Here is a 25,039-nt window from a genome sequence, read left to right as displayed (position 1 = left end):
ACTGGGACTGGGATGTGATCACTGATAGACTACTGGGACTGGGATGTGATCACTGATAGACTACTGGGACTGGATGTGATCACTGATAGACTACTGGGACTGGAATGTGATCACTGATAGACTACTGGGACTGGGATGTGATCACTGATATACTACTGGGACTGGGATGTGATCACTGATAGACTACTGGGACTGGAATGTGATCACTGATAGACTACTGGGACTGGGATGTGATCACTGATATACTACTGGGACTGGGATGTGATCACTGATAGACTACTGGGACTGGAATGTGATCACTGATAGACTACTGGGACTGGGATGTGATCACTGATATACTACTGGGACTGGATGTGATTGTTGGGGGTGGGGTAATTAGAGCTGTTCAAATATGTTATTTTGAAAAAGACAAAAAAGACATTGCTCCAATTGAACCTTTCTCAGTTTGTTTCTGCTTACTTTAATTTATTTTTGTACTGTGATGGAAAATAAATGCACTGATTGTTCATGACGCACAAATGAGTGGTGTCTTCATCTGCAGCTGAACCCTTCAGTGATATAATCACATACTTGACACTGTTTGTTTACTAGACCCCACAATATACAAGTCTATAGTCCATATACTGTATAGTTAAAGAGTAGCAGGGGTTATGAACTGACTAATCTGTGGAATGAAATCCATGAAATAATAATTTGAAGATTAAACATGGCATAGATCTCATATCCAGAAGAGATTCCAGCTAGTTACAAAAGATTGAGACATAAAGAATAGAATCTGGTTGAATCATTGCATTATCTATGACCATTCAATCTGTCTCAATTTGATTTAAATTGGCCATGGGGTAAATCAAAGGCAATATAATCAAAGAGTATGAAATATAGCACAACTGCCGACTCTTAGTTTGACCTAATTTATACCAACATGTCATGTGCAACCAGAGGGAAAAATAACTCGAGACCACCTTTAGTCCACACACAGAGAAGTGTACAAAACTCTCACTCGTCCTCCATTTGGCAAATCTGACCATAATTATGTCCTCCTGATTCTTACTTACAAGCAAAAACTAAAGCAGGAAGTGCCAGTGACTTGCTCAATATGGAAGTGATCAGATGCACAGATGCTAACCTACAGGACTGTTTTGCTAGCACAGACTGGAATATTTTCCGAAATTCATCTGATGGCATTGAAGAGTATACCACATCAGTCACCGGCTTCATCAATGACATCTTGACAACAGTGACCATACGTACTGTACATATCCCCACCAGAAGCCATGGATTACAGGAAACATTCGCACTGAGCTAAAAGCTAGAGCTGCCGCTTTCAAGGAGAGGGACACTAATCCGGACACGTATAAGAAATCCCGCTATACCCTCCAACAAACCATCAAACAGGCAAAGTTTCAATACAGGACTAAGATTGAGTCCTACTACACCGTCGCTGACACTCGTTGGATATGGCAGGGCTTGCAAACTATTACGGATTTAAAAGATAAGCCCAGCTGCGAGCTGCCCTATGACACAAGCCTACCAGACGAGCTAAAATATTTCTATGCACAATTCGAGGCAAGCAACACTAAAGCATGCATGAGAGCACAAGCTGTTCCAGACAACTGTGTGATCATGCTCTCCGTAGCCGATGTGAGTAAGACCTTTAAACAGGTCGACATTCAAAAAGCCTCAGTGCCCGTTGGATTACAAGGACATGTATACAGAGCATTCAACCTCTCCCTGACCGAGTCTGTAATACCTACATGTTTCAAGCAGACCACCATAGTCCCATAGTCCCTGTGCCCAAGAACACCAAGGTAACCTGCCTAAATGACTACTGACCCGTAGCACTCATGTCTGTAGCCATGAAGTGCTTTGAAAGGCTGGTCATCAACACAATTACCCCAGAAACCCTAGACTCATTCCAATTCGCAAACCGCCCCAACAAATCAACAGATGACGCAATCTCTGTTGCCCTCCACACTGCCCTTTCCCACCTGGACAAAAGGAAGATCTACGTGAGAATGCTGTTCATTGACTAAAGCTCAGCATTCAACACCATAGTGCCCTCAAAGCTCATCACTAAACTAAGGACCCTGGGACTAAACACCTCCCTCTGCAACTGGATTCTGGACTCCCTGACGGGCTAGCCCCAGGTGGTAAGGGTAGGCAGCAACACATCTGCCACGCTCTTCCTTAACACAAGAGGTCCTTAGGGGTGCGTGCTTAGTCCCCTCCTGTACTCCCTGTTCACCCACGACTGCGTGGCCAAGCAAGACTCCAACACCATTATTAAGTTTGCCGACGACACAACGTTGGTAGACCTGATCACCGACAACGATGAAACAGCCTATAGGGAGGAGATCAGAGACCTGGCAGTGTGGTGCCAGGACAACAACCTCTATCTCAACATGAGGAGGACAAAGGAGCTGAATGGCTCCATTCAGATCGACAGGGCTGTAGTGGAGTGGGTCAAGAGTTAAGTTCCTTAGTGTCCACATCACCAACAAACTATCATAGTCCAAACACACCAACACAGTCGTGAAGAGGGCACAACAAAACCTATTCCCTCTCAGGAGACTGAAAAGATTTGGCAATCGGTCCCCAGATCCTCAATAAGTTCTACAGCTTCACCATCGAGAGCATCCTGCCTGACTGGTTGCATCACCGCCTGGTATGGCAACTGCTCGGCATCTGACCACAAGGCGCTACAGTGGGTAGTACGTATGGCCCAGTACATCACTGAGGCCAAGCTTCCTGCCATCCAGGACATCTATACCAGGTGGTGTCAGAGGAAGGCCCTAAACATTTTCAAAGACTCCAGCCACCCAATTTCTAGACTGTTCTCTCTGCTATCGCACAGCAAGCGGTACCAGAGCACCAAGTCTAGCTCCTTAACAGCCTCTATCTTCCAAGCCATAAGACTGCCAAACAGTTAATCAAATGACTATTTGAATTGACCCTTTTTTTACGCTGCTGCTTATTATCTATGCATAGTCACGTTACCCCTAATGTACAGATGACCTCGACTAACCCGTACCCCCACACATTGACTCGGTACCCGTACCCCCTGTATATAGCCTCATTATTGTTATTTTACCGTGTTACTTTTTTGAACTTCAGTTTATTTAGCAAATATTTTCTTACTCTGCATTTTTGGTTAAGGGCTTGTAAGTAAGCATTTCACTGTAAGGTCTGTTGTATTTGGCGCATGTGACAAATTTGATTTGATTTAGTGATCGTCCATCGGAAGGCTGATGATGTGTCTGTTGAGGACAGGGAAAGGGAAGTGGTGATGTTGTCGACCTGACCTGTGACCTGACTGCAGAGGCTTTGGCTGTCGCGACGTCATCTAGGGAAACAGCTGCTAGGTTAGCAGGCGGTTTAGCGTGGTTTGGCTCCCCCCAAAAATCACACAGACAGCTGGGAGAAGGAAAAGAAAACATCACAGACTAGCCTATATACCAGCAGACCTTGATGAACCATGTCTTTTCCTGGTTGAAGAGAGATAAAAGGGGTGTCATCATCACATCTCCCCATTCACAAATTTGCACACACACTCACACACACACTCACACACACACACTCACACACACACACTCACGCGCACACGCATACGCACAAGACTAGGTGAGTAATATCAAATGCTGTATGCCAACAAAAGATGAGGTCATTGAGCAAACTTGAGCAAATACATTTATTAATCAAATGATTGATCAAATAACTATCATTGTGGCTCTTGCATATAACATAAAACAGTGATGTTCCCTTCAGATTTGGTCCAAACACTTTTTCTTTCATCATCAATATTGATATATTACATAAATATGCAAAATATAAAATTAGGCACGTACATTTTCTGATCAAACTATCTATATATTCATCTAGATATTTGGTGTATTGAATACATTGAAGGAAATGAGAAGATACAACAATGTTATCAATCTTCCCCAATTTAACATTTCCGGATATCTTTGCAGTACAATTTAAACAATTTTAACCATGAAACGTTGGGAATACGGGACACATTGTAATCAAAAGAGTTATCAACAGAACAAACCCAATGAAATAGCATAGACTGGGATCCCTTTCTGAAGGAACATTAGTGATATCCGGCTAGGAAAAAAAAAACAATTGAAGGGATTGTAGGTAAAGCTTTGGATCAGACAAGTCAAACCCAACACAAACCAATGAGGGACAAGGATGCAGCAGACACAACACCTTCTAGAGTCACATATCACAAACTGTAAGGTACAGCTGATAGAACATTGAGTGTAAGAGACTAAATGGCTATGGACTCAACCAAAAAATCTGGAAAACGTGATGGAAAAAGTAACCTATTTTCACTTTGATGACTTTTTCCCATTTGCACTGGATGTACGGTAGAGGACTCAGGATATGAATAGTCTCCATGCTGCACCCCAAAGAGTGTCAGTGAACCATTAGAATCCTTATTCAACTGAACAACCACGTGTTGTTCCCGTCTTACTTATGTAGTAGTGGGGAAATTGGGCATCTCATCTAGCTCAGTGTCTTCATTGATGCACGGTCCCTCTCTCTTTCGTCTCCTCCTTCCTTTCCCTCTCTCCTCAGGGCACGGGGGGGGGGGCACAGTCTACCCACCCGGGCATAGTGCCAAGACGTGATGGAGTGAGGGGAAAGAGAGAGAGCGATAGAGAATAAGAGGGGAGGAGAGGAGGCAGCCAGGCTGGGCTTTTGTTCTCAGACAAAAGTATCCTTCCCTACAAGACAGGCATGTCGGTAGACAGGAGATAGAGAAACCTTTTTCGGTGGGATGTGACACACAGTCACAGACAGAGCATTGTAATGAGTAGTGGAATAGAGAAGCCCTGTCGAAAAACATATTGTTTAACTGGAGGATATGGGGGGATAGCTATAGTTGGCCTTCTCATAATAACCAAATCTTACAGGCAGCCCTGAGGACTAACTACATATTAAAAACCTGCCGTTAGAGATACTACTACTGTGACATCCCTGATAATACCCACAACACAATACATAGCCTACAACGTTCCCCCCAATACAGGGAATTTTCTGGTCTGAAGTGGCTTATTAACCAACGGAACAAGGTCATCATAAGCCATAGCTGCAAGGTGAAGGAATATTTGATCAGTTGAGAGGGACGCTAACTAACTAATTACAATACCGATTTTTACGGACGATATTCAAAGCAATTAGCGCTCGGCAGCAATTCTGAAAGTGATTGGAGAAAACTTTTTTCACTCTGAAAAGAATGCCAAGTGACAGAGCGATATCTGCAGCAGTACTTTGACACTGAAACTAGAACTACTGGAAGTAGGCCAAGGATCTTGGGAAATGGCGGTGTTCATAATATCCCTCCACTGCCACCTCAGTCTAAGTCAATACCCACTGGGCACAGACGGCAATTCAACGTCTATTCCAATTGGTCCATTCCAATTCAACGTCTATTCCGAGTGGGTTCAAAGTCATTTCCTTGAAATTACATGGTAACAATGTTGATTTAGCCAGTGCGTGCCCAGTGGGCAGGCCTAGTCAGTCACACAAGAACACAATACTACTGATTTACTGCGCGGGTACAGTGTCGACATCCTTTCTCTCGTCTATGGAAAACGTACAGCATCTGGCTGTGTCGTCTATGGAAAACGTACAACATCTGGCTGTGTCGTCTATGGAAAACGTACAACATCTGGCTGTGTCGTCTATGGAAAACGTACAGCATCTGGCTGTGTCGTCTATGGAAAACGTACAACATCTGGCTGTGTCGTCTATGGAAAACGTACAACATCTGGCTGTCGTCTATGGAAAACGTACAACATCTGGCTGTGTCGTCTATGGAAAACGTACAACATCTGGCTGTGTCGTCTATGGAAAACGTACAACATCTGGCTGTGTCGTCTATGGAAAACGTACAACATCTGGCTGTGTCGTCTATGGAAAACGTACAGCATCTGGCTGTGGTCATATAGCATAGACGTGCTGAAATGTTGACATAATGGATTAAGTAATTTACGATGCATCAATAAATCATTATCTAGAACTATTTTCATGAAATGTACACAATCTGGCGGGGGCAAGTTCCAATTGGAATAGACATTTTGCGTAATACTATAAGCATGTAGAGTACTATTAATGTACATACAGTACACAGAGAGAACAGATAACAGGTTTTAAATTGAGATTTGAATGCTCCCCTCAGAGCACGTCATGACGTTCGGGTTCAAGATATGCTCAACACATCCCACTCCACACCCTGTGACTAACCGACTAAACACTTCTCATCTGTGCCTCTGACACGGGTTCTGTCCCTGAAATATACGGGACAACATTCTCTCCCGTTCTTGTTTCCAATGTGTACATGTAGGACTGTCTGTGAGTCTCTAGTCCAAAACAAAAGGGTAGTGTTCAAAAAAACATTCCATCAAATCTCCACTTTAGTTCAAAATAAATAATGAAATCTGATTCTAATCAAAATAAACCAAAGCTAGCGTAATATAAAACGATTAATGCCCCAACTAAACATATGAACTTGATATTGAAAAGTGAGGGGGAGAAATCTACTCTTTGATGAATTATTGTTGTGCATGTGTGAGAGTCTGTCAAACAAATGTTGTTTTTTGTTTTGTGATAAACATCTTACATGTCCTATTGAATTTTTTTGTTGTTGCGTAAAATAAATACCCATTCAAAAAAGGTACACATTTGGCATGTCTGTCATTCTGAGAGCTCAAATCCTCCCATGCATCATGCCATACTATCTAGTTCACAAATCAGCTCTATACCTAAAGAAATATATATGGTTCCTGTAGTCTTCATTTGACACTTGTCATCGTCACAGAACGAGTGGCCCCCGAGGGGCCCTTTTAGTTTCCAGGAACTGCCAGAATGTAACCGGAGCGGCTCTTAGTGAAGTCTGGCTGTGATTGGTTGATTTTGGGCTCCACAATGATGGTGCACTTCCTGCCGTTCATACTGCACTGGATGGGACTGGTGATATTCACTTGCAGCTTCCTCTTCTCACTGCAGAGAGAGGGAGAGAGAGAGGGGGAAAGAGAGAGAGAAAGAGAGACTTGTTAAGCATGTGTTGAACATGCATAGCTTAGAGCTGTTACATCAATATCAACAGAGAGAGAGAGTATGGTGTATGATGTTTGGTGTGTGTGCTCAGTCAAAAGGCTAAAGGCCTTTTTACACCAAAAACACTGATATGGTTCACTACAATTGAATGTGCATCCTTCACCATTGTCAATATTCCTCGTCATAATATGGACATGACAGCGAACTGGATGCCAAAGGGCATAGATATAGACTATAGAGCAAGGCTCTCCATGTCTGTTCCCGGAGAGCTACCATCCTGTCGGTTTTCGCACCAACCCTAATCTAGTGCACCTGATTGTAATAATTAGCGGGTTGACCAGCTGAATCAGGTTAGTTACAACTGGGGTTGGAGCAAAAACCTGCAGGAGGGTAGCTCACCAGGAACAGGGATGGAGAGTCCTGCTATGTAGATTGACAATAGCGAGCCCATGCTAGGCTAGCCTATACCCCAGGAATGATCCCTGTGCCTGTACTGTAGGTACGGCTCACCAGCCGATTGGATTTTAGCGCTTGCCATCTAGTGAAGGGGTTTCTGGCTGAACGGCCATCTTGCACTATTCCCTCTTTGAGAGAATCAATGAGGCAAATCAAAGATTTGTTGAGGGGGAAAAAAGCATTTGTGAGGGAGTCAGGGTGTGTGGGCAAACAGACGGAGTGTTTTAAAGTGTGTGTTTAAGAACTGTAACTAGTGCTACAGTGAACTACAGCACCTGGGAAGAGAGGGAGAGAAATGCTCGTCTACGTAATCCAACTCACATCCTGACACCATTCCACCATAACGACGGTCGCTCGCATCGTTTGTTAACAAAACACAATTCATGATAATACACTTGGTGACTCGTGGAAACGGCCGGAGCCAAAACATCCACTCAACCAGTGGCGCTAAGTCTACAGAAATTAATCAGCGCGACCTCGACACCCATTAGTTACGCAACAATGCCTAACAAACAAAAACAAATCACCTCAAACTACCCACGTCAGACTTCTGCATTATACATACAGCACTGTAGCCTAGCAATGAGGGCTGCATCTGTCATGGCCGCCCATGCCAGGGCCAGCCAATAGGACAACAGCTCTGATGAATGCCCGGGCCTGTCTCTGGTGCTTTCACCACCTCTCTTTCTCTCTGTCCGTCCGTCTCTGTCCGTCCGTCCGTCTCTGTCCGTCCCTGTCCGTCCGTCCGTCTCTGTCCGTCCGTCCGTCTGTCCGTCCGTCTCTGTCCGTCCGTCTCTGTCCGTCCGTCTCTATCTGTCCGTCCGTCTCTATCTGTCCGTCCGTCTCTGTCCGTCCGTCCGTCTCTGTCCGTCCGTCTCTGTCCGTCCGTCTCTGTCCGTCCGTCCGTCTCTGTCCGTCCGTCCGTCTCTGTCCGTCCGTCCGTCTCTGTCCGTCCGTCTCTGTCCGTCCGTCTCTGTCCGTCCGTCTCTGTCCGTCCGTCCGTCTCTGTCCGTCCGTCCGTCTCTGTCCGTCCGTCTCTATCCGTCCGTCTCTATCCGTCCGTCTCTATCCGTCCGTCCGTCTCTGTCCGTCCGTCCGTCTCTGTCCGTCCGTCCGTCTCTGTCCGTCCGTCCGTCTCTGTCCGTCCGTCTCTGTCCATCCGTCTCTGTCCATCCGTCTCTGTCCATCCGTCCGTCCGTCTCTGTCCATACGTCCGTCCGTCTCTGTCCATACGTCCATCCGTCTCTGTCCATACGTCCGTCCGTCTCTGTCCGTCCGTCCGTCTCTGTCCATCCGTCCATCTGTCTCTGTCCGTTTGTGTCTCAGGGGATAGCATGCTAAGCATAGCCACAGGTCTGCTATCAGCTGCCATCTGCTCACTTGAAAGGCAAGCAGGGTTAAGTTTACAAACACACACACACAGCATACACATACCAGTGGAGGCTCCTCAGAGGAGGAAGGGGAGGACCATCCTACTCAGTAAAAATACATTTAAAAAATAATAAAAATAAAAGTTTATATTTTTAGAGGAAACTATACTAAATATATTCACATCACCAAATAACAAATTACTGATTAAAACACACGGTTTAAACACACTGCAATGAAGATCTTTTATTAATTTTTTCTTTTAATTTCACCTTTATTTAACCAGGTAGGCCAGTTGAGAACAAGTTCTCATTTACAACTGTGACCTGGCCAAGATAGAGCAAAGCAGTGTGACAAAAACAACAACACAGAGTTACACATGTGAAAAACAAATGTACAGTCAACACAATAGAAAAATCTGTATACAGTGTGCGCAAATGAAGTAAGGAGGTAAGGTAATAAATAGGCCAATAGTGGCGAAGTAACTACAATTTAGCAATTTACACTAGAGTGATACAGTTGAAGTCAGAAGTTACCATTCACCTTAGCCAAATAGATTTAAACGCAGTTTTTCACAATTACTGACATTTAATCCTCGTAAAAACTCCCTGTCTTAGGTCAGTTAGGATCACCACTTTATTTTAAGAATGTGAAATGTCACAATAATAGTAGAGAGAATTATTTATTTCAGCTTTCATTTCGTTCATCACATTCACAGTGGGTCAGAAGTTTACATACACTCAATTAGTATTTGGTAGCATTGCCTTTAAATTGTTTAACTTGGGTCAAACGTTTCGGGTAGCCTTCAATAAGCTTCCAACAATAAGTTGGGTGAATTTTGGCCCATTCCTCCTTGGCCTCTTTGCTCGCACACACTTTTTCTATAGGATTGAGGTCAGGGATATGTGGTGGCCAGTCCAATACCTTGAATTTGTTGTCCTTAAGCCATTTTGCCACAACTTTGGAAGTATGCTTGGGGTCAATGCCCATTTGGAAGACTCATTTGCGACCAAGCCTTAACTTCCTGAGTGATGTCTTGAGATGTTGCTTCAATATATCCACATAATTTTCCATCCTCATGATGCCATCTATTTTGTGAAGTGCACCAGTCCCTCCTGCAGGAAAGCACCCCCACAACATGATGCTGCCACCCTCGTGCTTCATGGTTGGGATGGTGTTCTTCAGCTTGCAGGCCTCCCCCTTTTTCCTCCAAACATAGCGATGGTCATTATGGCCAAACAGTTCTATTTTTCTTTCATCAGACCAGAGGACATTTCTCCAAAAGGTACGACCTTTGTCCCCATGTACAGTTGCAAACCGTAGTCTGGCTTTTTATGGCGATTTTGGAGCAGTGGCTTCTTCCTTGCTGAGCGGCCTTTCAGGTTATGTCGATATAGGACTCGTTTTACTGTGGATATAGAAACTTTTGTACCCGTTTCCTCCAGCATATTCACAAGGTCTTTTGCTGTTGTTCTGGGATTGATTTGCGTGGTCCCATGGTGTTTATACTTGCACACTATTGTTTGTACAGATGAACGTGGTACCTTCAGGTGTTTGGAAATTGCTCCCAAGGATGAACCAGATTTTTCTGAGGTCTTGGCTTATTTCCTTTGATTTCCCATGATGTCAAGCAAAAAGGCACTCAGTTTGACGGTAGGCCTTGAAATACATCCACAGGTACACCTCCAATTGACTCAAATTATGTTAATTAGCCTATCAGAAGCTTCTAAAGCCATAACATAATTTTTTGGAATTTTCCAAGATGTTTAAAGGCACAGTCAACTTAGCAACTTAGTTAAAGCTGGAAGTTTACATACACTTAGGTTGGAGTCATTAAAACTCGTTTTTCAACCACTCCACAAATTCCTTGTCAACAAATTCCTTGTCATCTTTGTGCATGACACAAGTAATTTTTCCAAAAATTGTTTACAGACAGATAATTTCACTTAGAATTCACTGTATCACAATTCCAGTGGGTCAGAAGTTTACATACACTAATTTGACTGTGCCTTTAAACAGCTTGGAAAATTCCTGAAAATTATGTCATGGCTTTAGAAGCTTCTGATGGGCTAATTGACATCATTTGTACTAGGATTAAATGTCAGGAATTGTGAAAAACTGAGTTTAAATGTATTTGGCTAAGGTGTATGTAAACTTCCGACTTCAACTGTATGTAAACTTCTCACCCACTGGAATTGTATTACAGTTAATTATAAGTGAAATAATCTGTCTGTAAACTATTTAAACAATGTAAACAAATGACTTGTGTCATGAACAAAGTAGATGTCCTGTGGAGTGGTTGAAAAACGAGTTGTAATGACTCCAACATAAGTGTACATAAACTTATGACTTCATCTGTATATGTGCAGATGATGATGTGCAAGTCAAAATACTGGTGTGCAAAAGAGCAGAAAAACAAAAACAAATATGGGGATGAAGTAGGTAGTTGGTTGGATGGGCTATTTACAGATGGGCTGTGTACAGCTGCAGCGATTGGTAAGCTGCTCTAACAGCTGACGTTTAAAGTTAGTGAGGGTTATATAAGTCTCCAACTTTAGTGATTTTTGCAATTCGTTCTAGTCATTGGAAGCAGAGAACTGGAAGGAAAGGTGGCCAAAGAGGTGTTGGCTGTCACGCCCTGATCTTAGAGAGCCTTTTAATGTCTCTATTTGGTCTGGTCAGGGTGTGATTTGGGGTGGGCATTCTATGTTTTGTTATCTACGATTTTGCATTTCTATGTTTTGGCCGGGTATGGTACTCAATCAGGAACAGCTGTCGATCATTGTCTCTGATTGGGAACCATACTTAGGTAGCCCTTTTTCCCTCCTTTCTTTGTGGGAAGTTGACTTTGTTTAGGGCACATAGCCTTTGAGCTTCACGGTTTGTCTTTTGTATTGTTTGTTTTGTTCGGTGTCATTTCGATTAATAAAAGAAAATGTACGCTCACCATGCTGCACCTTGGTTCTCTTCCTTCAACAGCCGTGATATTGGCTTTGGGGATGACCAGTGAAATATACCTGCTGGAGCGCATGCTACAGGTGGGTGTTGCTATGGTGACCAGTGAGCTGAGACAAGGCGGAGTTATACCTAGCAAAGACTTATGGATGACCTGGAGCCAGTTGGTTTGGCGACGAATATGTAGCGAGGACCAGCCAACGAGAGCATACAGATCACAGTGGTGGGTAGTATATGGGGCTTTGGTGACAAAACAAATGGCACTGTGATAGAATGCATCCAATTTGCTGATTAGAGTGTTGGAGGCTATTTTGTAAATGACATCGACGAAGTCAAGGATCGGTAGGATAGTCAGTTTTACGAGGGTATGTTTGGCAGCATGAGTGAAGAAGGCTTTGTTGCGAAATAGGAAGCCAATTCTAGATTTAATTTTGGATTGGAGATGCTTAATGTGAGTCTCGAAGGAGAGTTTACAGTCTAGCCAGACACCTAGGTATTTATAGTTGTCCACATGTCAGAACCGTCCAGAGTAGTGATGCTAGTCGGGGGAGCGGGTGCGGGCAGCGATTGGTTGTAGAGCATGCATTTAGTTTTACTAGCATTTAAGAGCAGTTGGAGGCCACGGAAGGAGTGTTGTATGGCATTGAAGCTCATTTCGAGGTTTGTTAACACAGTGTCCAAAGAAGGGCCAGATGTATACAGAATGGTGTCGTCTGCGTAGAGGTAGATCAAGGAATCACCTGCAGCAAGAGCGACATCATTGATACATACAGAGAAAAGAGTCGGCCCGAGAATTGAACCCTGTGGCACCCCCATTGAGACTGCCAGAGGTCCGGACAACAGGCCCTCCGATTTGACACACTGAACTCTATCTGAGAAGTAGTTAGTGAACCAGGCGAGGCAGTCATTAGAGAAACCGAGGCCGCTTTCCAATCTTTAGGAATCTTAGACGATACGAAAGAGAGCTTGAACAGACTAGTAATAGGGGTTGCAACAACAGCGGCGGGTAATTTTAGGAAGAGAGGATCCAGATTGTTTATCCCACCTGATTTGTAGGGATCCAAATTTTGCAGCTCTTTCAAAACATCAGCTGTCTGGATTTGGGTGGGGGGGGGGATGCTTATTGAAATTCTCGATTATCGTGGATTTACAGTAGCCTCAACACTCTCTGGGGTAGCACCATGCTGTAGCCGGAGGACAGCTACCTTCCGTTCTCCTCTTGCTACATTGACTTCAATACAAAACCTAGGAGGCACAGTAATTAAGACAACTTCCAGAGGACATCCTGCAACCTATCAGAGCTCTTGCAGCATGAACTGACATGTTGCCCAACCAAACAAAGTATCCGAGAATTAATCTAGTACTTAAATCATAAGCTACAGCTAGCTAGCACTGCAGTGCATAAAATGTGGTAGTTGACTCAGAGACAGAAAGACAATAGTTGAACAGTTTCAAATTAATTTCTTCAAAAACAAAAGAGAAGCAGCGTAAAGAGAGAGAGAGAGCTATATTTTGTATTTTTTTCACTTTAATTTACTTCGCTAGTTAATGCAGCTAGCTAATTTAGCCTACTCAAATACCCGGCTCAAACCGAGAGGAATGCTATTTATGTTGGATAGCCTTAGCCAGCTAGCTAACACTGGAACTCTTCCAAGTCAAGGTAAGCTTTCGCTTGTATTAATTTATTGCAACCGGGGCCCGCTGGCGTAACTGCTACACTGTACTGCGTGATTTGCCTAATATAAACATTTGTTTTCAACTGTTGGGCTAATGATTACACCCTAAATCAGCTAGATGCAGGCAAGAGTGTGCAAGGCAGTATTGAATGTGCCACTGTTTTGATTCTCCAATTTGTCTCTTGACATGTGCACCATTATCATTTAAGACATTTACATTTAAGTCATTTAGCAGACGCTCTTATCCAGAGCGACTTACAAATTGGTTATAAACCTTCATTCATAGGCTTGGTTGTAGAAACCTCATGATGGGTATAGGGAAAATTTGAGTATCATGTAATTGCCTAAACCTATCGATTTTACATTGAGCTGGGTGAATGGGATATGAATTAGAGTCATCCAATATGCTGTAATAGAAATAAAGCCATGCTCATAAAAAAATAAACATCCTCCCTAATCTTAAACAGCACCGACCGCCACTGACACACACAGACGTTGCATAGAATATGTGTATGGGACATCTTAATATGTGGTTGATACTAAGAAACGCTTAAGAAATGTAATATCCATTGTAAAATCCCTGTGATTCTGGTAGACAAAAATGCTACGAAAGCAAATCATTCGACTGTTGACGTCACCTCAATCCAATACTAAGTGACCAGTCTTAGTCGAGATATGTCCCCAGGGGGACACTCAGACACCACTGCCTCTCCTCTCCAAGTAGAAAAAAAGCATTATTTCCTACTCTCTTCCCCAGTAACTGTCTCTTCTCTGACTTATGAATCCTCTACCTCAGCCTCTCTGAGGATAAAGTGGAAGAACAGGAAGAGAAGTAGGGAATCTTCTTAGAGGTTGGGGACCGACAGGGCAACCTATCTGCATCCACACAACACCGCTGACTCATCCTTTTAGGAGTGTTTTTGTCTCGGAGCCAAGCTCTCCTGTCTCCTGCAAAATATATGAGAACTTCCCATACTTAAGAGATACAGGTAAAGTCACTCAGAAAAGCCACTGTGGTTTGCAGAAGACTCTGGGCTCAGGATTAGGTTAAATACTGAGCAAAAATCTAAACGCAACATGCAACAATATTTATGATTTTACTGAGTTATAGTTCATATAAGGAAATCAGTCAATTGAAATAAATTCATTAGGCCCTAATCTATGGCGTTCACATGACTGGGCAGGGGCGCAGCCATGGTTGGGCCTGCGAGGGCATAGGCCCACCCATTTGGGAGACTGGTCCACCCACTGGGGAGCCTGGCCCAGCCAATCAGAATTAGTTTTTCCCCACAAAAGGGTTTTAGCTGTCCAGGTGGCTGGTCTCAGACGATCCCGCAGGTGAAGAAGCCAGATGTGGAGGTCCTAGGCTGGCGTGGTTACACGTGGTCTGCGGTTGTGAGGCTGGTTTGACGTACTGTCAAATTATCTAAAACAACGTTGGAGGCGGCTTTATGGTAGAGAAAAGAACATTCAATTCTCTGCGAACAGCTCTGGTGGACATTCCTGCGGTCAGCATGCCAATTGCACGCTCCCTCAACTTGAGACATCTGTGGCATTGTGTTGTGTGACAAAACTGCACATTTTATAGTGGCCTTTTATTGTCCCCAGCACAAGGTGCACCTGTGTAATGATCATGCTGTTTAATCAGCTTCTTGATATGCCACACCTGTCAGGTGGATGGATTATCTTGTCAAAGGAGAAATGCTCACTAACAGGGATGTAAACAGATTTGTACACACAATTTGAACGTTTTAGAGAAATAAGCTTTTTGTGCGTATGGAACATTTCAAGGATCTTTCATTTCAGCTCATGAAACATGGGACAAACACTTCACATGTTGTGTTTGTATTTTTGTTCAGCGTAAAATAATTGATATGTGTAGGTTATATTTAGACCATTTAAAATCTTCTCTGATAGACTTTAAAGTCCCTTTCAATGTGCTATGCTGGGAAATATCTATCAAGCTAACTAACAGAGGTTTTGTTGTAGTGTGACTCAAATATGTGCAGATTACTGCAAATCTGGACAGTGCATGTGAATAGACTGTCTGTGGCAGAGACAAAGACAGACCAGATGCTCAACAAGAGTGCAGGTTCTATGCCAAGAGCAGCACGCCTGCCCCGAGGGAGGGGCTCCATAGGGTGCTGTTGATGTGGATCGGAGATGGAGAGAAACCCCCACTGTTCGCCTGTCAGATCGAATTTCCCTGCTTTCCTTAATAACAGCAGTTCTAAAATAAAACCCGCCCGCCTCCCCTGATCAATACTGAGATTGTGTGTGTGTGTGTGTGTGTGTGTGTGTGTGTGTGTGTGTGTGTGTGTGTGTGTGTGTGTGTGTGTGTGCGTCTTTACTGACATTTTCAACCTCTCCCTGACCGAGTCTGTACTACCTACATGTTTCAAGCAGACCACCATATTCGCTGTGCCCAAGGAAGCGAAGGTAACCTGCCTAAATGATTACCGCCCCGTGGCACTCACGTCGGTAGCCATGAAGTGCTTAGAAAGGCTGGTCATGACTCACACCAACAGAATTCTCCCGGATACCCTAGACCCACTCCAATTCGCATACCGCCCCAACAGATCCACAGATGACGCAAACTCAATCGCACTCCACACCGCCCTTTCTCACCTGGACAACAGAAACACCTATGTGAGAATGCTGTTCATCGACTACAGCTCAGTGTTCAACACCATAGTGCCCACCAAGTTCATCACTAAGCTAAGGACTCTGGGAATAAACACCTCCCTCTGACACTGGATCCTGGACTTCTTGACAGGACGCCCCCAGGTGGTAAGAGTAGGCAACAATACATCTGCCACGCTGACCCTCAACACTGGGGCCCCTCAGGGGTGTGTACTTAGTACCCTTCTGTATTCCCTGTTCACCCATGACTGCGTGGCAAAACACGACACCAACACCGTCATTAAGTTTGCTGACGACACAACAGTGGTTGTCGATCACCGACAACAATGAGACGGCTTATAGGGAGGAGGTCAGAGAACTGGCAGTGTGGTGCCAGGACAACAACCTCTCCCTCAATGTGAGCGAGACAAAGGAAGTGATCGTGGACAACAGTAAAAAGCGGGCCGAATAATAATTTAATAATTTTCTTCTTCTTGAACTGCACTGTTGGCTTGTAAGTAAGTATTTCACGGTAAAGTCTACACTTGTTGTATTCGGCGCATGTGGCAAATAAAGTTTGATTTGATATGGGGACAGTATGCTCATGTGTTTCTGCTTATTACTATTGTCTGTGGGGGAGTGGCTGGGGGTAGGAGAGTGTCGAGACGAACCAATGGCCCACATGTATCCGATAGATAGCCAACTCCTCTCACAAATTCAACACCCAAGCCAAGCGGCCAACCTTCAATCCAGTCTTCCACAACACGAGCAAACATAATCCAGCCCGAGGAGGAGGTATAAGGAAGGAGGGAGGGAGAGAAGGAATAGAAATGGTGGATAAAATGGTCTCTACAGCCGTCATTTCCACCTCAACCATCCACCCTATCCCTCCCAATGGATCTGCATCCACTCTCTCACACATCTCCCATGTTCCCCGCCAGCTCCAACCTAGACATCCCACTGGAGACGAAAGGAAAAGTAAACACACCTCTTTCAGGTCGCTAATGGTTCTAGCCAGGTGGCACAGCGGGTTTAGAATTCTCCTTCAGTCACGTCACAACAGAGAGAGCGATTCATAGTTCAAGGCAGTTCCTCTGGCATCGGTGGCACTACATGTCACTACATGTTAGTGAGATGATGTTGGAGTGCTTTCAACTCCATTGTTCACTTTACAGTTGAAGGTATGAATATAGAGTCTCGGTGACTCAACTGAATTTACAACAAGGTAGCCATTAGCCAATGCTTCTGCTGTCTCGCCAAATCACACCTCCTCTCAGTTTCTTCTCAGACATGTCTCTTCCAGCCTTTTCTGCCCCAAAACATCCAATGTGATATTAAACCACAGAGAAATCAACAACAGGAAGCAACAACAAAAAAACTGCTCAAATGCAGGAACTCTGACCCTTCAAAACAGCCCAACAACCATTACAATATTTAGTAAGCTGTGAGAGTGCAGATATCTTCCTCTCCTCCTCTGTGTCTCTTTCTCCACCATTTCTTTCATGAAAAGAAGAGCCATATACTCTAAAATGGTGGAGATGACTAAGTAGGTCATTTAAAAATGTCTTAGCAGCAAAAAGTCTATTGATCAATGAGCCCTGAACGTAGAGAGGAGGAGAAGAGGAAGAGCACAACCAATCTGAAGGAAAGAGAAAGAAAGAGGGAGGAAATGGAGACACGAGAGAGACAAGCACACAATAACACACAATAGCGCACACACACACACACACACACACACACACACACACACACACACACACAGAGAAAGCAGCCTAGCACTGCCAAGGAGTGTTGATCAAAGCCACTGTAGCCTAGGTCAGCTAAGTGCCTAATGTACAGTAGCAGTGGAGGGAGGGGTCAAAAGGCCTTAACCATAGAGATCCTATAATGTAACTCCACACTCTTAATCATGTGAGGCGGCAGGTAGCCGAGTGGTTAGAGCATTGGGCCAGTAACCGAAAGTTTGCTAGATAGAATCCCAGAGCTGACAAGGTAAAAATCTGTCGTTCTGCCCCTGAACAAGGCAGTTAGCCAACTGTTCCTAGGCTGTCATTGTAAATAAGAATTTGTTCTTAACTGACTTGCCAAGTTAAATAAAAATATATAGTGGAGGTTCCGCTGGTCCTGAAGGACACGTGTGTTGTACCGCCGTTCGTTACAACCTTCGCTGACAATAAGGTTTTATTTAATGTGCTTCAGAGTCCATGATATGAAATATGAATGCATTATAAGAGCACAATAATTGAACGGGAGGGACGACCAATACTAAAAAATCCACTTCCAACAGGACTTAACCAACAGTTGGATTGGAACCACGGATCGTCTCATCATGCCTACTGATGGGAATGATAACGTCAGTGTGAACAGAACACGTTTAGCTGCGACAGTGGAGACAGCGGAGACAGGTTTAACGCACGGCAAAGTGAGACCAGCTCTACTCCCATAAGGGTAGAGACACTACTATTATCAGGGGTGGTACAGAGTATTCATCAGTCCTCCTAGACAGATAACCGAGACAAAGACACACACATCCCCTCTTCTGCTGTCATCGGTGTTGACGTCCTCTCTTTATTGTTTATGTTTATTTAACTAGGAAAGTCAGTTCACAGCAAATTCTTATTTACAATAGACGGCCTACCCCGGCCAAACCCGGACGACGCTGGGCCAATTGTGCACCGCCCTATGGGACTCCCAATAACGGCTTGTGATACAGCCTGGATTCGAACCAGGGTCTGTGGTGACGCCTCTAGCACTGAGATGCAGTGCCTTAGACCACTGTGCTTTAGACCACTGCGCCACACGGGAACCCCCTTTAAACGATCAGCAGGGTCAATGACGGTGATACGTCCCGGAAGTGGACAAAGCAAGGGGCCACTTCCCCCTGAGGGACCGTTGATAGTAGTACACACTCTACACGGACAGCTGAGTCTTCACACTGATGGAGCCACAATGGCTTCACAACAGGAGACTCCGTCCATCTTAAACAATCACGTCTGGCTCTTCAAATTCTCCAGTTTCTCTTCTCTCCGTTCGGTTCAATAGGCATGACACTGGTCAATGAACCAGAATCCCTCGTGTCTCTCTCTCGTCTTCTGAAGCACCCAGTATAATCACATGGGTGGCTGAACCACTGAAGGACCATCAGGGAAATCAATATATCGATGAGGATGAGTCAAGCGCAGGGAAAGAAAAGCAAGAAGAGTGTCTTCAATGAGTTTCTTCATTACAGATGGAGCGACCGCTCCCTTTTAAAAGAGACTCGGCTCTCACTTTGTCACCCCAGCCAAAATCAATAGATAAACGAAGACGCCATTCCTTCCAGCTTATCGATGCTTCACGGGTCCGAGAGACATGGGGGAAGGGGACGAGGTTGCGTTTGGAACCGGGATAATAGAGTTGACAGGCCCAAGCTGGAGGTGACAGGGGGAAAAGACGAATGGGGAGAAGCGAGGGATGAGAAGGATGAGAATGATCAGGAAAAAGAGTGGAGGGTAAAGGTCAAGCGGAGGCTACATCTCGGTATACTGTACAAGGATCGAGAGGCTTGCAGCAAGATGGTAGAGTACGTGGGTGTCTCTGTGTGAGCGTAGGTGGAAAGGCTAGAGGTATGGAAGGGAGGCCAGGGACCTTTCACCCCAGTCAGGGGAGGGGATGTCTGGGGCCGCAACACCACTCTATGAGCATGGTAGAGGCCTGTTGACCTGCACCTCACTGCGTCTTTTACTGGTTGGTTGGTTGGCGGGCAGGCAGGCAGACAGCACTGCAGTGGTGCAGGGACCCACGCAGAGGCAAACTAGGTCAGATCCCATCTCTCTCAGACACACACACACTCAGTCTACACCCCTCCCCTTCAATCACTCCACCAACCAAGTGACTCCCCAGGCTGATATTAAATATAAAACAGAGCAGGACTCTCTAATGTCCAGCAAAAACTGTGTGTGTGTGTGTGTGGTGGCTGTAGCCACATGTAAGTGTGTTATGATGACACATGCACGCGCACACCTGCACACCCCCCCCCCCCCCACACACACACACACACGCACACGCACACGCACACACACACATTTATACAGGAGGTAGCACAAACACAATTTTACTGTATGCTTTTGTAAGGCAAATGAGTGTTTATACGGATGTCTATCCAATCCATCACCTGGATAATGTATAAGGATGGAGACAGATCCATTCATGGCTAAAAAAAAATACTCTCCCTCCCTCTTGCCCCCTGTTTCTCCCTCTCCCCCTCTCTTTGTCCTTCCTACAGCTTCTGTTGACCTGTCTGACACTGTTTTTCTGCCTCTCCATCCTTTTCCTCTCTCCTTCTCTGTCACCCCCCCCCAACCCCCTCGCTCTCCCTCTCCAGAGGAGATGAGTTAGTTCTCAGCCAGCAGGGTTATTATTGGACTAAATACCAGACAAACATGGATCGGCTGGTCGCTATGGCAACTGCCTCTGCAACACCGCACAGGGAGGGAGGGAGGTAGGAAGAAGAGTAGGAGGGATGGAGAAAAAAAGGGGAGGAACGCTGACAAACAGAGGGGGGGGCAGAGAGGGAGGGGGAAGTGGGAGGGAGTGAAGGAGAGATAAAGGAGAGGGAGTGGAGGGGAGCATGACTTCCTTAAGTCTGAAATGCTCCACTCAGCATAAAGGGTGACCTTGATGGCGTAGGGAGACAAAATCACCAGTTAGCAGCACGCCGCCTCTGTCTGTCTTAGTGTCTTTAAGCGTGATGATGATGATGATGATGCCATTTCAAATTACACAGGAAAGTGCAGCACGGCACATTTGTTCACGCCAAGCAGCACTTCTTCAAGGTTTGAATATTCATCACGCTTCCGTTGTACTGACACTGCAATAACACAAACTTAACGGATCGTCTTTCTCCGGAAAGGAAAACAGGTGCCTACTTTCTCTGCCCGGGGAGGAGAGCAGAGAGGATTCGCCAGAGCAATCAGCGGCCTCAGACTTCTGCTACCTGGCTGACAACAAGCAACAGATCCGTCACAGTCTCTTATATCCCCTTCTCTCGCTCTCCTTCTCTCCCTTCTCTCATGAGTCAGCAGTATGAAGCCCATAGCCTCTGTATGATATGATGTAGCCTTTTGGTTATGTTCTGACCCGGGGCTGAACTGAGGGCTTGAATTGATCATGTAACTATGCTGCCCTGTCAAATCTGGGCCAACCTCAATCTGTGACACACATAACAAGGGAATGACGAGGGAGAGAGAGAGAGAGAGGGGGGGGGGGGGAGAACAAAAGAAGAGAGCTTGAATGAAACGAAACAACAAAATGGTAGAAAGACTAAGCAAACAGTTACGTCCAATAACTGGTGTCACACAGACATGAACAGTATTACAGCGCAGAAGTGTCTCATATCTTTAGTCTGTCGGGCGCCCTCTCTCCCTGTCTTTCCCTAGTGCTATTAAGCGAGTGATGCTTTCCTTCTTATTACCGGGTTAGGCTGGGCCCAGAATAACACCATTCATCTCCACAGTGGGAGAACACAGGAAAGAATTCCTGGCGAGAGAGAGAGAGAGAGAGAGAGAGGGCGAGAAGAAAGATAGCGGCAGAGACACACACTCATCCATCGTTTGCCTTCACAAGGATCTCTCCCTCCACCCCCCGTGTCAATACTTTCTGGACTTTCAGTAGTCACTGAAACAGCAAGACAACAGCAAGACAACCTACCACAGAACGCTCTTTTCTCAGAACCCAGTAGTTCAAATACAGCGTTCCACAACGGCGAAACAAAGCTACATCTAGGACCGAGACCAGCGCAAAAGAGTCATCTCTGTCAGGGACTTACACGTCTCACAGTGGAACTTTCTCATTGGATCGGGTTCCACTGGAGCACAATGTATAGTTTAGAAACCATAACAAAGGGAAGAGTCACTATATGGAAATGTAGGGAAGTAGGTCTGAGTCCGAATCAGACGGACATAGAGTAGAAAAACATAGCTCGATGTTTGAATTTGGACGTGAAGACAGAGCTTGTGCATTGCTGGTATTTCGCCGAGTTAGCTTCTTTATAATTCCTGAGAAAAATGAATAATTAACAAGGAGGCTATTTTTAGGACAGGTGTGAACCGGTGATCGGGTAAGCTGAATGTAATGCACATGTAATGTACACTGACTATACCAAACATTAGGAACGCCTTAATATTGAGTTGCATCCCCCCTTTTACCCGCAAAACAGCCTCAATTCGTGGATACATGGACTCTACAAGGTGTTGAAAGCGTTCCACAGGGATGCTGGCCCATGTTGACTTCAATGCTTCTTACAGTTGTGTCAAGTTGGCTGGATGAACTTTGGGTGGTAGACCATTCTTGATACACACGGGAATCTGTTGAGTGAGAAAAACCCAGCAGCGTTGCAGTTCTTGACACAAATCGGTGCGCCTGGCATCTACTACCATACCCCGTTCAAAGGCACTTAAATATTTTGTCTTGCCCATTCACCCTCTGAATGACACACATACACAATCCATGTCTCAAGGCTTACAAATCCATCTTTAACCTGTCTCCTCCCCTGATTGAAGTGGATTTAACAGGTGACATCTGTAAGGGATCATAGCTTTCACCTGGATTCACCTGGTCAGTCTGTGTCATGGAATGAGCAGGTGTTCATAATATTTTGGACACCCAGTGTGTATCAGGGTCATATACAGTCGACTGAAATGTACTGCATGTAGGGTGGATGATGTATAAGCAGTGGTCAATCCTCCTCCTGGAAAGCTGCCGATGTGCCCTTGAGCAAGGCACTTAACCCGTAATTGCTCCTGTAAGTCACTCTGGATAGGAGCGTCTGCTGAATGTAAACGTAAATATAAAAACGTACTGGGTATGCATGCAGGCTTTTGATCCAGCCCTGCAATAACACACCTGATTCTACTAATGAGTTGTGTGTTAAGTGTTGTGGTGTGTTGTGCTACAGTGGGGTGCATGTCAATAGAACATAGGTCTGGGCTAAATATAGGATAGAGAGAGCAGAGCAGAGCAGCTCATCACCTTAAATATTTAATCTCTCCTCTTCTGAGTTGGAGGGAGAGGGGTAGGGAGGGAAGGAGGAGAGGGAGGAATGGGGGAAAGGGAGGGGCAGGAGAGATGGAAGGGGGTAAGAGAATGACAGAGTGAGAGAGAGGAAGAGAAACAGATGGAGGAAGAGAAACTGAGAGAGAGAGAGAGAGAGAGGGAAGAAAACAGAGAGAGAGAGAGAGAGAGAGAGAGAGAGAGAGGGAAGAGAAACAGAGAGAGACAGAGAGAGAGAGAGAGAGGGAAGAGAAACAGAGGGAGAGAGAGGAAGAGAGGAAGAGAGAGAGAGCGAGAGAGGGAAGAGAAACAGAGGGAGAGGAGGAAGAGCGAGAGGAAGAGAGAGCAAGAGCGAGAGAGGGAAGAGAAACAGAGAGAGAGACAGAGAGAGCGAAGAGAAACAGAGGGAGAGCAAGAGAGAGAGGAAGAGAGAGCGAGAGAGGGAAGAGAAACAAATGGAGGGAAGAGAGCGAGAGAGAGAAGAAAGAGGGAGAGGAAAGAGAAACAGAGAGAGAGAGGGAGAGAGGGAAGGGAAACAGAGAGGAAAGAGAAACAGAGAGAGAGAGAGAGGAGAAACAAAGAGGGAAGAGAGAGAGAGAAGACAGAGGGAGAGGGAAGAGAAACAGAGAGGAAAGAGAAACAGAGAGAGAGAGGGAGAGAGGGAGAGAGGGAAGAGAAACAGAGAGAGGAAGATAAACAGAGAGAGAGAGGAGAAACAAAGAGGGAAGAGAGAGAGAGAGGGGAGAGAGGGAAGAGAAACAGAGAGAGAGGAAGATAAACAGAGAGAGAGAGGAGAGAGAGATGAAGAGAAACAGGGAGAGAGAGAGACGGAGGTACAAAGAAGAGGAATGAAAATAGGGGAACGACAAAAAAGGAAAAAGAGATGAGAAAAGAAAAGAGCGAGGGAGGAAGTGAGAGCATGGGAATATAATCCGTTTTCATGCAGAAGCGGCTGGACTATTTGTGAGTTTCTAGACAACTGTTGTGCGTCACAGCCGATAAGAGGGTTATGTTCTTATTCACATGTGAAGCAGAATTCGCCGCGTCTGTTTTGCTCTCAACAGATTTGGCCCCGATACATTCTGAGAGGGCGCCTATCTACTCGTAAAATATGACAGCTTTGACATTTCTTGAACAAACCCGTCAAGTCGCGAACTCAATCTGAAAAGTAGTCTTTTGCCCCAACCCCCAAACCCACACCCCTCCCCTCCAGTGAAATAAGCCCCCATATTCGAAAGTTGGAACTCTCATACACTAACTACACAGAGAAAGAACCAGTGTTATTTGGAGTGGGGCTTACACAGTGTCACTATCACTCTGCACTGCACATGCTGTACATTTGGGGAATTAAAAAGCCAGCCATTGACACTGGGTCCCTGTGTGTGATGTAAGCTGCTATGGCACTCTGCTCAGTATTGTGTGGGCTGTGCACAATTTTTTTTATTTTTTTTATTACACCTTTATTTAACCAGGTAGGCAAGTTGAGAACAAGTTCTCATTTACAATTGCGACCTGGCCAAGATAAAGCAAAACAGTTTGACACATACAACGACACAGAGTTACACATGGAGTAAAACAAACATACAGGCAATAATACAGTATAAACAAGTCTATATACAATGTGAGCAAATGAGGTGAGATAAGGGAGGTAAAGGCAAAAAAAGGCCATGGTGGCAAAGTAAATACAATATAGCAAGTATAACACTGGAATGGTAGATTTGCAATGGAAGAATGTGCAAAGTAGAAAAATAATGGGGTGCAAAGGAGCAAAATAAATAAATAAATACAGTAGGGGGAGAGGTAGTTGTTTGGGCTAAATTATAGGTGGGCTATGTACAGGTGCAGTAATCTGTGAGCTGCTCTGA

General features: G+C 45.0%; 1 protein-coding gene across 1 annotated transcript in view; it reads right to left on the bottom strand.

Moving 5' to 3' along the window:
* Positions 1-3,669: 3,669 nt before the first annotated feature.
* Positions 3,670-25,039, bottom strand: part of LOC135505029 (unconventional myosin-Id-like) — a 129,621-nt gene continuing 108,251 nt past the window's right edge. Inside the window, exon 22 of the mRNA XM_064924044.1 lies at positions 3,670-7,011. Within this exon, the coding sequence (XP_064780116.1) occupies positions 6,855-7,011 (157 nt within the window). The 3' untranslated portion in view covers positions 3,670-6,854. The remainder of the gene's footprint in view (positions 7,012-25,039) is intronic.

Source organism: Oncorhynchus masou, chromosome 18 (genome assembly GCF_036934945.1).
Source record: "Oncorhynchus masou masou isolate Uvic2021 chromosome 18, UVic_Omas_1.1, whole genome shotgun sequence".
NCBI classification, from domain to species: Eukaryota; Metazoa; Chordata; class Actinopteri; order Salmoniformes; family Salmonidae; genus Oncorhynchus; species Oncorhynchus masou.
The sequence above is the reverse complement of the archived record's forward strand: the minus strand, read 5'-3'. Positions and strand labels throughout refer to the sequence as shown.